The sequence below is a fragment of the Blastomyces gilchristii genome, assembly GCF_000003855.2.
Source record: "Blastomyces gilchristii SLH14081 genomic scaffold supercont1.14, whole genome shotgun sequence".
NCBI classification, from domain to species: Eukaryota; Fungi; Ascomycota; class Eurotiomycetes; order Onygenales; family Ajellomycetaceae; genus Blastomyces; species Blastomyces gilchristii.
In genome coordinates, this window is record NW_003101669.1 from 1,288,925 (window position 1) to 1,303,114 (window position 14,190).

The following is a 14,190-nucleotide window of genomic DNA, read 5'->3' on the forward strand; positions in this document are numbered from 1 at the left end:
CTCATCATATTACAGAGCGAAATTTTGATAGCCAAGGCTGCGAACCTCCGCTGCTCATCCTCTCCAAACCATCCCAACAGCTCTCGTTCCTCTCAGAACAGCTGGTTTACTTGACGTATGATCATGTCGGACGGGACCTTGTTCAAGGCTGAGAAGGATTTTACGAAAGATGTCGATTCTCTGATTCCAGAAGCGCAGGAGTTGGCTAAGGTTTGCAGTTTTCGGACTCCTAGAATAGAGCATATACTAACACCAGCCGGTACCGTCACCTAGACCAATCTCCAAGGCGCGATTGACAAACTTTTGGCACTCGAGAAACAAGCTAGACAGGTAAATGCCACCGCTTTCCTAAAACTCCTTGTAGACTAGTACTTATAATATTATTCTCCCTAGGCATCCGATCTACCGTCCACATCCAGGCTTCTCATTGCAATCGTTACCCTCTCCAAAGAGTCCGGCGATTGGAAACTGTTGAACGAGCAGGTCATCGCGCTTTCGAAGAAACATGGGCAGCTTAAACAAGCTACAACGAAGATGGTGCAGGCTGTAATGGGATTCATCGATCAAACTCCGAATATGGAGGAGAAGATGACATTGATCGAAACTTTAAGGACTGTTACTGAGGGCAAGGTTTGTCACGACCTCCAATCTAGTTTGGCTGGGTTCTTGCTGATCTGTCGAGTATATAGATCTTCGTCGAAGTGGAGAGAGCTAGAGTTACACGTATTCTATCGGATATCAAGAAGTCTCAAGGCGACCTCGCCAGCGCTGTGGACATTCTCTGCGAGTTACAAGTGGAGACATTTGGATCAATGACCCGGAGAGAGAAGACTGAGTTCATTCTGGAACAGGTAGCTCTCTGTATAGCTAAAGGGGACTGGACACAGGCTGGAATATTAAGTCGCAAGATTAGCACAAAATACTTTGCGCGGAAACCGAAGAAGACTCCGGAACAGATTGAGAAACAACAAAAGGAGTTGGAAGAGCGGGAAAGAAACCGGAAGCCTGATGATCCACCAATAGAAAAGGAAGAGGATGTGACAGACTTGAAGTTGAGGTATTACGAGCAACAGATCATGCTCGCAAACAACGAGAATAAGTACTTGGACGTTTGCAAGCATTACCGACAGGTTCTTGATACCGAATCCGTTGAAGAGAACCCAGAGCAGCTACGCGCGGTAAGTGTTTGATGGTTCCTTTGGCATGCATATACATACGTTGGCAACGACTAACGGCATCATAGACACTTCAACGTATCATATACTATGTCGTGCTTTCGCCTTATGACAACGAGCAATCGGACCTCATTCACCGCATCCAAACAGATTCCCGAAACTCCCTTGTCCCCGTTGAAGCGCGCCTTCTCAAGCTCTTCACGATAAACGAGTTGATGCGATGGCCAATGGTTGCGGAGCAATTCGGGCCACACCTTTGCAGTACCGACGTTTTTGATGCCCAAACAAACCCATCAACTGACAACAAGGCACACACCCGATGGCAAGACCTGCGCAAGCGCGTTATTGAGCACAATGTCCGCGTCGTTGCCAAATACTACACTCGCATCCAAATGGGCCGTCTCACAGAGCTGCTTGACCTCAACGAGGAAGAGACCGAAAAGTACATTTCTGACCTCGTCACTTCCAAGACTGTTTATGCAAAGATAGACCGCCCGGCTAGAATCGTGGATTTCGCCAAACCACGGGATGCTGATGATGTATTGAATGAGTGGAGTAGCAATATGAAGAGCTTGCTGGGCTTGCTCGAGCGGATTGACCACTTGATTACTAAGGAAGAGATGATGGCCCGTATCCTTCCATCTAAGGCGGAACGGGCGACTTCCAAGGCCAAGGCTCGCTAGGCTAGAAGTTCTCTCTGTTCCTTTATCTACGTGGGTTTCTTCTCGTCATGTGTATGGTGAATATTCATTCTTTGGTCCTGCGTAAAAATGAATGTACAATAACACAGTACTCCCTCAAGATAGCCTTCTAATTAATGGAAGTTGTCGTTGGATTTAATACTCATAGCTTCGTAGAGAGGAAGGAATAGTATCCGCAGCGGATATATACGCATAAGTATTTCAGCTGTTTGGGCCATGGCCTCGGGTTAGTATTCGTACTTCTAATTCTAGCGGGTATGCAACGCCGGTTCTATGTCTATCTATTTAATTCGCACTGTGACCGCATGTCTAGTTCGTCGTGAGAAAGTCATCAGTCATCCTCCAAACGCAACATGAATGGTATCCCACAACACACCCCTACCGAAAATTACGATATTTAAAACGGCATCTCCATATCCTCCACTTTCTCTTCTAGCCCATCTCCTGTCTGTTTATCGACCTGTTCCAGACATTCCCTAATAAACCTAACTGCCGCATCCAAATACGGTCTCTGGCTAGGGAGAAAATGCCCACCAGGATGCCAGATAACCTTCCCTTCTTTCTCCGCATCGCCCTCACAAGCGCTAATTAACATCCTACTCCTCGCCTCCTCGACAATCGCGTCCAAACTCCCCAGCACGTGCAGCACGGGCGTCTGGATCTTCGGCCGCTCGTAGAAGGCGCGATACCGTGCGCCCGGAGCAATGAAGCCGGAATAACATATCGCGAATTTAAAAGGTGGATGTGTCAAGTTTTCAAAAGACGCCGGGAACGCGATGCCTGTGGCGGGATCCCCAGCATCAGAGGGAAGGACAGGGGTATTACTATTACGCTTTATATCGGCAAAGTACTTGAAAGAAGCTTTCCGTTCCGGCTCGAGTAGGCTAGCCACTATTGCCGCGAAAGCTGCACCTTGTGAAAATCCAAAAACGCCATCGAAGGGTCCTTCCTCAGCCAGCACGCGTGCGACGGCTTCAAAGCCCTCATCTAGCCCGACGTATTCTGGTGGGTTAGCTGTGCTGGAGCGTCGCCACCATGCATAACACTCGGGTTGGTCGGCATCATTGGCCTCTGTGCTTGCGGTGGAGGAGGGTTGGAAGTCTGGGATGTCTGAAGGGGATAGGTGGAGGGGTCCTGTTGGGTACAAGAGAGTGATGGCATGGAGGGGGAAAGATTTTTTGAGATGCTTTTCCAGCGCGCGGGTTTTAGCGCGGAATAGAGGTCCTGATTGAGTGTATCCATGTAGCATGAGGACTTTTAACGGGGCTTTGGATTGAGCGGGTGTTTGAGGCGCCATGGTGATCGCGGTGGATGTGAAGTGTGGGTAAGTGGATGGAGCAGGGCGGAAACGGGTATTTGGTTCGTTCGTTAGAGAGCGGATATGTCTAGCAGCATGGCTATACCACAGCATATATGGTATATGTTTTTTGAGGGAGGATTGGAGGCGAATCTTCAGACGAATTAAAAGTGGACAGACTTCAAGGGGACAATGGCCATCACGATGATGGATAACGCTCATCTGGTTTGACTGAAATGTCAAAGATCTCCAAAGATCAAGATAAGATTAGGGTTGGATGACTCAGCACCATATGTAATGACCGCTCTAGATCGGGATCGGAGACTACGCTATAAACAAAAAACCTATACAAAGGAGAGAGCGCGCCCTCTGGAAGAAGACGCCCTCGCGAGCAAGCCCAGATGTCACCCAAAGAGTTGGGCTGATAAGATCAATGCGACTATTTACGCCCACCTGGGCAAGAAAGTTATGCAAGCCCACCACTATCTGGCGTCTCGCATTGATCGGCACAGTTTCCCAGCTACCACCTGGCTTCTGCTTGTTTTCTACTGCCCATGCCCTTCACGGCAGAAAATTGCCCCAGGCTGGTGTACCATGGAAGTCCGAACCGCCTGCACCATTTGACGACCTTTCCAACAAACATGGAGCTTCCAAACTCAGTGACGTCCAGCAATTGCTGCAACACCTACCCACATCCGTACAGTGGGCAGAAGGACTCGAACCGAAGCTCCCTGATGGCTTAGACCCATCCGACCCGCTGATGCCTTACTTGGACATATTATTTATTGGTATGGGGACTCTCACTTCACATACATGCCTTCAATTTTAATATATGGGGATGAGATCCAAGGTCATCTTTGCAAGCTTACTCCTGGAATGTATGTGACTGTTATTAACTGGAGCTCATGGCGTTTCATGTTCATTTCCATCGTAACACAATTCCTGTCCAATGTACGATCTGTACGCTGTGCATGATAATGGGCATGGGCATTGAAAACTGTTCCCCGCGTGTGGGCAAAACTGGTATACTGACCCGTTTAATAGTTGACCGTCTAATCCCCCCGAAAACCGTCTTTCATTTCTTTGAATTTGCCTGTCGTGGAACGTTACCCAATGGCAAAAAAACCGAACTGCCTGTCATCTCCTCCGAAGAAATACCACTAGTAGCTTCTCCCTACAGTGAATGGGCCCTTCCGCCCCATAACAAAATCACATTGCCCGTCAGCCATATGTTGATGAGCAGGGTAGGTTCAGATGAGGACCCCGGACGCCTCGCTCTAGTAGAGAAGCCAGTGCATGCCATGAAGGCCCGATTATGGGAAGGCATACCTCCCATATCAGAACACCAATGGAGACAAAAGGGTCTAGATAAAGCAGAGAACTTCAACTACGCGTGCCAATATATCGAAGCCGTTATCTCCGCGTTTGATTATCTTAATGTACCGCTGCATATCTCACACATGCGCGAGACATTCAATTATATGTCCGATCACCTGTTAGAGTTCGACGAGGCGTTGAATAACATCCGTCGGCGGGATGGGAAGGAGCCCAATATTAACACGGCAGGGTTGTGGGCAGACTTTATTCTTGCGAAGTACGAGGTCATGACAGACCGTGCGCATAGCTGGGTCATTTCTCACGTCGATGCACTGCGAGAGCCTCTGCTAAATGAAATAAAGGCGCAGGGGCCTTCTTCAGACGACACCATAAGCCCGGAGCAGCTGGATCTAGTGCATAAACTGCGAAAGCTCGCCGGCCTCGCCGCGGAGGCCGACTACACCATCTATATGTCCACGTATGGGTACAAAAACAGCTCTGGACCATCGCTGGAACGAATGGGTGACTGGCGGAACACAGTTCTGGAGAAACGCCGTCAGACGTATGTCAATTCATACGCATATTTTCAAAAGATCAACAGTTTAACCGACGAGATGCTTGCCAACCTGGCCGGTTATTACCCCACAGAATCCCCAGACGCGAGTCCCAAAAAGGAAAACGATTTGCTCAAGGCCATTGAGGGCCAACTGCGGATACAGGATCAGCAGCGGCTCCGAGCGCGATCGGACCCAAATCCAGGACCCCGTGCGCCACCTGTATGGATCTCTGATGTCACATCTCGTATCCGCGACATTAAGAATTTGGGGAAACCACCAATGACAGAAGTTGGCTTTGCCATTTATAGGCTCAGCTATGGCCAGAACGACGATGGTGTTGAATGGGCGGCTCTCAAGGAGGCTATAGAGAAAGACCTAGCGTCTTGGGGCGATGGTATCGATGGTGTAGAGGACATTAAGCCATTCCTGAAACTGAAATGGTTTGATGGACGAGAGCTTGGACTCGCGAAAGATGATATCGATGGTGCGAAGCGGTATGTTACCCAATAAACGCAACGAATAAAGGACAAGCAAAAGAAAAGCACATGAACAGATATCGTAATACCTACCCCCCCAATCCCCGCTAACCATATCTGCAAAAACCAGTCATTTCATCACTTTCCTCAATACACTCACCCCTTCAGATGGCATCGACCAAAGCACGATCCTCATCATCGACTCTGCCAGCCTAGCATCCTACGCCAAACCCACCACCGACGACACCGATGACACCGAAGACCACTTCCTCCTCGCCGTCGACGCCCATTACGACCCGGCCGAGGGCATCGAGCGGCCCGAAGAATCCCCCGGCTACGTCGGTTCCATGCGCATCCTAACACGGCTAGTGTGGAGTGAGTTATTTGCGCTGACGTATAACCAGGCAATGTGGTTGGATGAACTGTGGCCGTTGGCCATGGGACACCCGGAGCAGGTGTATGTGGGGACGACTGTTGGTGATTTAAGGTCGAGGTGGGCGGCTGCCAAGGTGGCTGGAGATAGTGAGTTGAAAGCGCGTTTTGAGGCGGAGTGTAAGAGGAGGGAGGAGGAGGAGGTGAAGGCGTGGAGCAAGAAGAGCAGGGAGAAGGAGTTGTAATTTTGGAATTTAGGGATGGTTGGGCATTGCGAGAGGTGGCTTTGGGCAGTATCTTTTTTGTATTAGAGCAGTGACTAGTTATGTGGCTTGCAATATATCACTGCATTAGTTACTCTTCTACAGTACGTACCATATGGAAGCCTTTATCTTCGGGCCTACAGTAAGTGGGAGGGATTTATCCAGCACTGCCTGGCATCGCGAATGCACAACCCAGTCAATCCTGCAGTCTAAAACTATGCCTTGAAGATTTAAAACCACACAGGATTCCGGTAGAAGTCAAATAATAAAGTTTGCTTAATTTTCATGTTCAAACCAGTGTACAGGGGACAATGCCCTGCTTGTTATAGCAGCGGGAGAGGAACAGATTCTCGTGCTTGACAAAGAAATCGACTAAACAATCCATGTCGAGCAGGACACAAAGACCAGAGAGCAGGTCGAAGTTGTCTGTATTGCCATACCAAAATCAACAACCAGACATCCTTCACGAGCAATCCTCCATCTCCCTCCCAAAGCAGGTTACCTTTCCAGCCAGGTGACACTTTGTACAGGAATCCATACATTTTGACCGCAACCCGAAGAGAGATATATATATTGCCCATTCGCGCCTTGATTTTCCTTTTCAACACTTGAATGGCCGATGTAGCAAACAAGAGGTAAGAAGTGGAATTTCAGGATCGATTTGTCGTTGTTCCTTCTGGAGGAGTTTTTTCTGGTAGGTAGGTGTCTGAAATAAAACAAGCATCATAATAGCAATTCATGAACAGTATTGGTTTTTGGTTTGGTTTGTCGGATGCCAGGTCTGCTCTTTGTTTCCCTTTCCCCTGAGAGTCCATCGTATTTTGGCAAATGCAAGAAAGAATGCGCAAGAGGGACTAGGAGATGGTTTTCTTTTGCTTTGCGTTAGCTCGCTTTTCTTGCATAATTCGGCCGGAAGAAGGTAAACTGCTCATTCCATCTTCTTCTATCTGCAGATCATAGATTTTTGGGTGGGGGGGAGCGGGGTTTAAGGTCCGCTAGAAAAAACAATGAGAAAGACAGAGTCAAGGGTTAGGTTAGGGTAGAAAAGTATGAAGACGGTCACAGGTAGCAATATGTGACAGAATATGAAAACGCCATTCGATTTTTAAAATTCCCCGTTAAAATTTTGGGTTGTTTTTTTGTATAATTAAACAAATAGCAACAATCATCATCATTCAAACAAAACGAAGAAGCGAAAAAAGCAAAACGATTTGCACCCTTTACTTTCTCCGGAACGAGCAACCCTCGGTCAATCTAGCCTTTCCACCAGTGGGTTGGCAGAGGACGGTGGAGCAGCCAGCGCAGATGACGACGGTTTGGGCGTGTGAGAAGACGGTGGTGATAGCGAAGCAGCCGGGGCATTTGACATCCATGAAGAAGGACCGGGGAGCAGGCACAAGCATCTAAATTACCATATCCGAAGTTAGTTGGCTTTTGTTCTTTAGGATGTATTTCGGTATTGCATTGTTTTGGCGGGATTCTCGGTAGGGACCGTGTGTGCAGCGTACCTTCAGCTTGTGCTTGCGGGCCTCCGCCTGGGGAGTCGGGTTGAGGAGATCGACCGCGAGAACCTATTGGATGAAAGAAAGATGTATCAGTATGATGTTCCGTTTCAAAAGAAAATATAAAAAAGTAATTTTTTTTTTCAAAGTTGTGATGCCGGCGACGATAGAGGAGGGGTCCCAGATATCATCATATCATATCCATTCCATAATGTACAAAGGCCATCCTATCCATCGCCACCGAAAACGCATCACACGAGCAGGCGGAAGCTTACCATCTTGACGGCTTGGAGATGTTGTCGATGCTGTGACCTGTGGGATGAACTTGTCAAGACGGACAGTCGGAGAGCAGCAAGGTCGGAGGGTCGATGAACAGGATCTCGAGGGGGAGGCGGCGATGCAGAAGAGAAATGGCGAACAGCAAGCCAGCAATGGATGACTACGCCGCGCAGTGCCCAAAATGGGCGATTGTGCACTCGCTTAGCTGGCCGTGTTGGGCTAGCGCGGCTCTGACTGAGTCAGCAGAGCTTATTTTCAGCCGCATTATCAACCCCTGCCCCTGAACATCTTCTACATAGTACATACACACGATGTATACTGCGTACAGAGTGCTATACCTTATCAGCGCAGCGAGGTTTGATGTGTGCCAAATACCAAACTGGCGGCAGTCATTGGACTCTATTATGTCTCAGCATCTTTCTTTTTCATTGCTAAGATTATGACATACTCTCGCCCGCCCTGTATCGATACTAACAAGCAGAAGGTCACACGCAAGCAATTGGATATTTAGATGTGTAGAGTTATAGGGCTGCCACTGGTCCATATATGGGATGTTTCATGCATATAAAATACCGAAGAATCTCTCATAGATTCTTGGCTTTCTCTTTTTATCTTTCCCTTTTCCCAGAGTCTAGACAATACTAGAACCTCACTTCCCTCAACCCCGTCCTCCTGAAACATACAAGCTCATCTCCCCATCCTATCCCATAAAACCCTCTTTAAGAATTCCATCACCTAACACATACTCCACAGCTATGACCTGGGGAACTTTCCCGACTGGCCATGAAACATTCTGGGGCCCTCCAAACGGCGGCATCCCCCCAAATATCATGGCACCACCACCCCCAGCAGGCTTCGTCATTACCAAAGGCGAGGATGGCAAATTCACATGTGACCCCAGATGGGCCTCCGTATCCGCAACGACATACAAGTTCTCCAGCGACGGCAAAGTCGTCGGGAACCCGGCAAGCCCCATGGTCGCCCTACCCAGTGGCCCGACCCCGTCCGGCCAGGCCCAGGCGCCTCACTGGGTCCTCCCGCAGCAGCAGATCGCTGGCCAATTTCTACAAATGTCACCTGCACCTGTGCCTGCGCCTGCGCCTGTATCTGTATCTGCTCCTGGTGGCGCTTCCCAGCCCAGGCCAGCGCCCGCAGTAGCGCCCGCTGGGCCGTCCGTGCCATCGCAGACCCAGGATCCCGCTGCTGCCCCTGCCCCTCCTGCCGGTGGACCAGGGGCAGCCTTTGCAGGATTGCCCCCGCCATCCCAGGTATACGCCGTCCCAGGCACGAGTTTTTTCACAGTCGTCGATGCGCAGGGGAATCTACAGGTTACTCTCCCTGGGCAGCACTCGGCGGCGAACCTGCCTCCGGGGTTTTTCCAGATAATGATGATGATGAGGCCGCCGTGAAGTAAGTTGAAGAGAGAAGTTTGTATTAGGGCGCTTTCGCTTAAAATAGACTTCCCCTTGCGCGCGGGCGGTTGGAATGTTGTCCTCTTGTACACGTGTTCTTGTTCTCTAGCTACAAGACTATCCACCATATTTCCTCATTCTGTTGATATATTTGGAATGGTTCGGCCCTTTAGCTACCAGTAAACGGCTGGTGGGTGATCGGGCTCTTCTTCTTTTGCCCCAATGTCCTACACTTCCTAGATTACTAGTTTTCATTTTCCTAGCGCCTTCATTGGGAGAAGGAAGGCACACGGCAAGTGTGCCTGCAATGTCTTCTCCATGACACTATATTCCCTTTGTACCCATCTAATCTCTGATTTCTTATTCCAGTTTCGATTCTGTTCCCCTGTATTTGACAACGCGTGGGTAATTTGCCCCGTTATCAATACCCCATCAGCAGATTATTTTCACTTCTGTTCTGGGCTCATCTTATATGTAGGTTGAGATGATTTATCGATGTAACCTTTCACTTCGCCACTACAAGTGACTCCCATCAATTCCACTACTATGAATATATCTGTCTACCCTTACTTTTTACTTTATATGCAGTATTTTTGTCTCCTAGGTTATCCGGGGGGTGGGGCGGGGCCGGGCCGGCGGGGTAGAGGAGTTCAAGAATTAAAAAGTAGTTATGAGAACAAGGTCTGCAACAAGAGATCATGAAATGGACTGATACTCAAGCAGGAGGAAAATACACACACAAAGCATAATACAAAGCCGTAGTTTAGATAGATCCACAGAGCTATACAAAACACACACGAGATTAAGATTAATTGTATAAAGGAAAAGAAATTCTGAAATGAAGAGATTAAAGGAAATTTGACATAACTATGAATGAAACAGCCTACAGAATAGGATAATTCAACAAAAAGAAAAGAAAAGAAAAAAAAAAGGTAAGGGAAAGGAAACAGAGAATGCAACGTAACACCCCCTGAAATGATAAATAGTTAACAGTGTTAATACATCCCATTCCATTCCATCCCGTCCCGCCCCATTCTATAAATGTGTACAAGCTAAAGTAACATACATAACATACAAACCCAGCAAACCCAGTGATGCTTGAAGAAGGGGGAAGAAAGGGGCGTGCGTTGGAAGTGGTGATGTATATAATCAGGGTATACAACATAAAAAAGGTTAAAAACCAAGTTGAAACAAACATGCATGCATATACCGAGTAACAAGGAAGCACTGGCAGAGAAAACAGAAGAGAAAACTAATACATCAAGAAAGCAGAGGGAGATGGTTTCAAACCATAAAATCGCCGCCCCAGATATAAAACTTACCCATTAGTTCAACTTACTTACTGACACCCTCATCGACAACCAACATTTTTTCCCCCTCACCTGAATGATGTAAAACTCTTCCACCATCTCTTTCTAGCCAATCGCCCTTTCCTTCCTATCTTATCACGAAGAACTCCTCTCAAGTAAAATATTTTCGCCGCCAAAGGGATCCATATCAACAATATCTGGATCAGCGACGCGCACACGCAAGCTCTTCAACGCCCGTGTTTCCCGCGTTTCATTGTCTTAGTTAACTTTCGATTTCGCAGCGGAGTGGGTATTATTCGTATCGACAACCTTCGTCTTGATTACTTTCGCGGGCTCTGTCGCCGCACCCTCGACGTATGGGTGCTTGATAGTCAGACACCAGATATCAAGGTAATCGCAGATAGTGGTGATGACATCGAACTGTGCACAAATTAGTCTTTTTCCGGATCCACATACTAAAGAATAGAAGGGAGGAAGGAAGTATCGAAGCCAGGAAGGACTAGAAGAAAGAAAGGGAAAAAAAAAGAATAGAAATCTACCACGAAACTCCCATAAACCCCCACCGCCAGCCCCAACGAACAAAACACGAACGCAACCTGATACACCTCCCCATCCTTCCCGCTGCCAAACAACAAACTCCCTTCCCACAAGCCCAAGTAATCCTGCGACCCACACACCCCATCCACAACCCCGACCACCAACGGCAACAGCAAAACATTCCAATACGGAAACCCTCTCTTCACCAAATGCGCAATAATCATCTGCCCAACCGAATACGCATTGATGAGCCCCACGTACATCGCGAAGGGGACGAGATGTCTCTCCCGGACCAAGGGCCGCAGATGCAAGTATACAGTAACCAGCAACCACGTCGCAACAGCGGGCAATAGGCCCAGGAGGGGTTTATAGACGTTTAGATTCCGCTGGCGGCGGATATGCATTACGTTTAAGATGCTGGTGAAGGTGCTGAAGAGCAAGACGACAGCGCCGTAGATGATGTACCAGGAGGTAAAGGGAAGGTTGGACACGGATGCGGGTAGGATGGATAAAACTGAGGCTGGGACGCCTAGGGTTGCCAGCATGGGTTTGTGCCAAAAGCTGGCGCCGCCTTTTATGGCTGTTGTTGCGTAGACAGCACAGAGAGTTAAGATTCCCTCGACGGGCCCGGAGATTATACCTAGGGTTAGCGTCTGGGTGTAGTATTCGTCCCAAGTTTGGACGTAGAAGGTTAGGGCGGCTGGGGGTAAGTTAGTAGGGTGGTGGTTGAGATGGGTGTGGTGGGAGGGGGGCGGGAAAGGGGGACCATACAGGCAAATAGAGTCAATACAGTTAGCCATGACTGGCCCAGGTTTGTTGCGCCGGCAAAGATGAGGACTTCCAGGGCGGTGTTGCACGCATCGACTCCTGTATAAATATGTTAGAGGGGAGTTCTTCAAGCAAAGACAACAAGGAAAAAGTAAGAAAACATACCATGATCAAAAAGCTCACCAAGAGGTCCACTCTGCCTAGTTCTCCGTCTATACATAGAAACATAGTATCATATCAGCACAAAGGTCAACTTGACAACCCCGCTTTTTTGGGTTCAGTCGAGAGGAAATTGTCTGTCTAAAATCACACAGAAGATCACGCATAATTGAAAAAGCAGTGATAGTGGAAGAACATACGCCTGAGCCCCATCAACTGCATCAAACGTTTGGTACAGGAACAACCCTACCGCCCAACTCAGATAGACCCATGGCGGACAATCCTGATCTAGGGTAGGGTTATACCAGAGCAGAGTCAGGAAATTGATGACGACGAAACAGAAGCCTGTTAGTGTGATCTGGTGATGACTTTAATGTTAGCACTTTTTTTCTTTCCTTTTCTCGGGGAGATGGAACCAAAGAAAAGAAATAAGGGGGCAAATGGCGAATAGAAGGCATCGGGGGTAAGTGAAGGAGTCTTCAAACAGGTTAATTGGATAAAAGGATCCATCCCACTTACAGCATTTGGTCTAGAGGCAAGATGTTAGCATGAAATAATATGTAAAGAAAACAACAAAACATAGGAAGCTTCATAGCAGCAAGAGGATGAGAGGGAAGAAAAAGAAACATCTCTAGCCATGGATGTGGCAGTCATTGGCAGCATGATATAGCTCCTCGTGAACAGTATCACCAGACCCCAACAGAAAAAAATTCCCAACCAACACGAATAAAAAGAAAAAAGAAGAAGAAAAAGAAAAGAAAAAGAAAAGAGAAAGTAATGAAGAAGCATTCAACAGAAAATCAACATATAAAATTACTAAAAACAACTGAAAACAGAGGGGAAAAAAAAATAAATAAATAAATAAAAAAGAAAATGGGTAATAACTCACGCCATAGACATAGGAAAACACTTAATGGCGACATGTGTATAGAAGGGTTTCAAGATATAGCGAGAAACAAGAGACTTGTCGACGCCGGAGTACCTGTACTCGCGCAGGGCGGCGAGGTTATGTTGGCGGACGTAGACCATGGCTTGTGTATATAGCCCTCCTTTCCTTTCCCGGATCGTTTGATGGTTACTTTGCCTGGTGGTTGGTAGTGGTTGGTAGTGGTGGTAGTGTTGTTCTTGTTATTGTTGTGGCGAAAGCGTAGGTGAGAGATGGATGGGGAGAGATGACAGCTTAAGAAAGAGAGAGGAGAGAGGAGAAAGGAGAGAGAGACAGAACGGCGCTTTGTTCGATCAGTCAAAAGTGGGAAGAAGCGATGGGTTGGTGAGGAATATGGAAATGAAATAGCAAGTTGTTTATACATCCATCGCCTCAATCGCTAACCATGTGGGCCAAGTAAATGGATGTACTCCGTACAGCGTCTGGAGCGGGTGAGGTACTGGTACGGAGTACTGTGTATGTAGCTAGTTACCTTCCCCTAGGATCTGGTCTACGGCTTAATCCTCAGTAGTTAGTACCTAGGTATCGGGTAGCGTACTGTACTGTGTAGGTTCTGGGGTAGTTGTAGGGTTCGGGTAAAGTTTATCTAGGCCTGGGGTGAGCGGGGAGTAGTATATACATGTATAGATGTATGTATATGTAGTACATGTACAGTACATACTACTATGTACGCCGTACTCCGTACGTACACCAATAATGGTTTGATTGTTGGTTGGAGTGGTTGTATGCGGTTCTTGTTCTTGTTCTGCTGCAAAGCCTGCAACGGAGAAAAAAAAAGGAACAAAAGCTTGTTAAGTTTTTGCCAAAGCCTGTGGAGAGAACTAACTAAAAGTTAACTAAAAAAGAAGAAGGAAGGAAGCGAGAAAAGGCGAGAAGGCGGCGACGAACGACGGGACAGGACAAGGGGACAGGGGACGACGCTCTTGCAGGCTGCTGATTGGCTGAAACGCGCCTCTGCTGGGTTTATGAGCCACTAACGTTGCATTTTATTGGCAACAAACGAGGAACTAATTGCTGCTCTCCAAAGTCTGAACCCTGAGGACTTACGATTGCTGTGGAAGGTGGGGAAAGAAAGAAAGAAAGAAGTACGAGGGGGGGAGGGGGGAGGGAGGAGGGAAA

At 47.8% G+C, this 14,190-nt stretch overlaps 6 protein-coding genes across 8 annotated transcripts; 3 read left to right on the top strand and 3 right to left on the bottom strand.

Annotated features, from left to right (window-relative positions):
• Positions 1-123: 123 nt before the first annotated feature.
• Positions 124-1,858, top strand: BDBG_06721 (26S proteasome regulatory subunit N5; the record flags this gene model as incomplete). Its single annotated transcript, XM_031722745.1, has 5 exons — positions 124-210; positions 274-330; positions 394-630; positions 690-1,178; positions 1,244-1,858. The coding sequence occupies 5 exons, from the start codon at positions 124-126 to the stop codon at positions 1,856-1,858; spliced, it is 1,485 nt and encodes a 494-aa protein (XP_031579594.1).
• Positions 530-3,780, bottom strand: BDBG_06722 (dihydrofolate reductase). The gene has a single exon (XM_002623237.2). The coding sequence runs from the start codon at positions 3,393-3,395 to the stop codon at positions 2,274-2,276; it is 1,122 nt and encodes a 373-aa protein (XP_002623283.2). The 5' UTR covers positions 3,396-3,780; the 3' UTR covers positions 530-2,273.
• Positions 2,545-6,461, top strand: BDBG_06723 (uncharacterized protein). Its single transcript, XM_002623238.2, has 3 exons — positions 2,545-3,961; positions 4,218-5,541; positions 5,654-6,461. Exons 1-3 carry the CDS (start codon positions 3,607-3,609, stop codon positions 6,138-6,140), a joined length of 2,166 nt encoding a protein of 721 aa, XP_002623284.1. The 5' UTR covers positions 2,545-3,606; the 3' UTR covers positions 6,141-6,461.
• Positions 4,936-8,332, bottom strand: BDBG_06724 (40S ribosomal protein S27; the record flags this gene model as incomplete). The annotated part of the gene is made up of 6 exons (XM_002623239.2): positions 4,936-5,032; positions 5,117-6,192; positions 6,271-7,561; positions 7,667-7,729; positions 7,936-8,169; positions 8,315-8,332. 4 exons carry the CDS (start codon positions 8,330-8,332, stop codon positions 7,379-7,381), a joined length of 498 nt encoding a protein of 165 aa, XP_002623285.2. The 3' UTR covers positions 4,936-5,032; positions 5,117-6,192; positions 6,271-7,378.
• BDBG_06725 lies at positions 8,260-10,143 on the top strand. 3 transcript variants are annotated; one of them, XM_031722746.1, is made up of 3 exons: positions 8,260-9,349; positions 9,721-9,752; positions 9,830-10,143. In XM_031722746.1, the coding sequence occupies exon 1, from the start codon at positions 8,695-8,697 to the stop codon at positions 9,346-9,348; it is 654 nt and encodes a 217-aa protein (XP_031579595.1). In that variant the 5' UTR covers positions 8,260-8,694; the 3' UTR covers position 9,349; positions 9,721-9,752; positions 9,830-10,143. The 3 variants fall into 3 exon arrangements, with proteins under 3 accessions (XP_031579595.1, XP_002623286.1, XP_031579596.1); XM_031722747.1 differs by having other exon boundaries at positions 8,574-9,349; positions 9,721-9,955; XM_002623240.2 differs by having other exon boundaries at positions 8,260-10,143.
• BDBG_06726 (ethanolaminephosphotransferase) lies at positions 9,935-14,188 on the bottom strand. The gene is made up of 7 exons (XM_031722748.1): positions 13,015-14,188; positions 12,645-12,654; positions 12,326-12,483; positions 12,132-12,178; positions 11,970-12,065; positions 11,201-11,898; positions 9,935-11,081 (listed from the first exon to the last, which is right to left on the bottom strand). The coding sequence occupies exons 1-7, from the start codon at positions 13,152-13,154 to the stop codon at positions 10,920-10,922; spliced, it is 1,311 nt and encodes a 436-aa protein (XP_031579597.1). The 5' UTR covers positions 13,155-14,188; the 3' UTR covers positions 9,935-10,919.
• Positions 14,189-14,190: the final 2 nt, after the last annotated feature.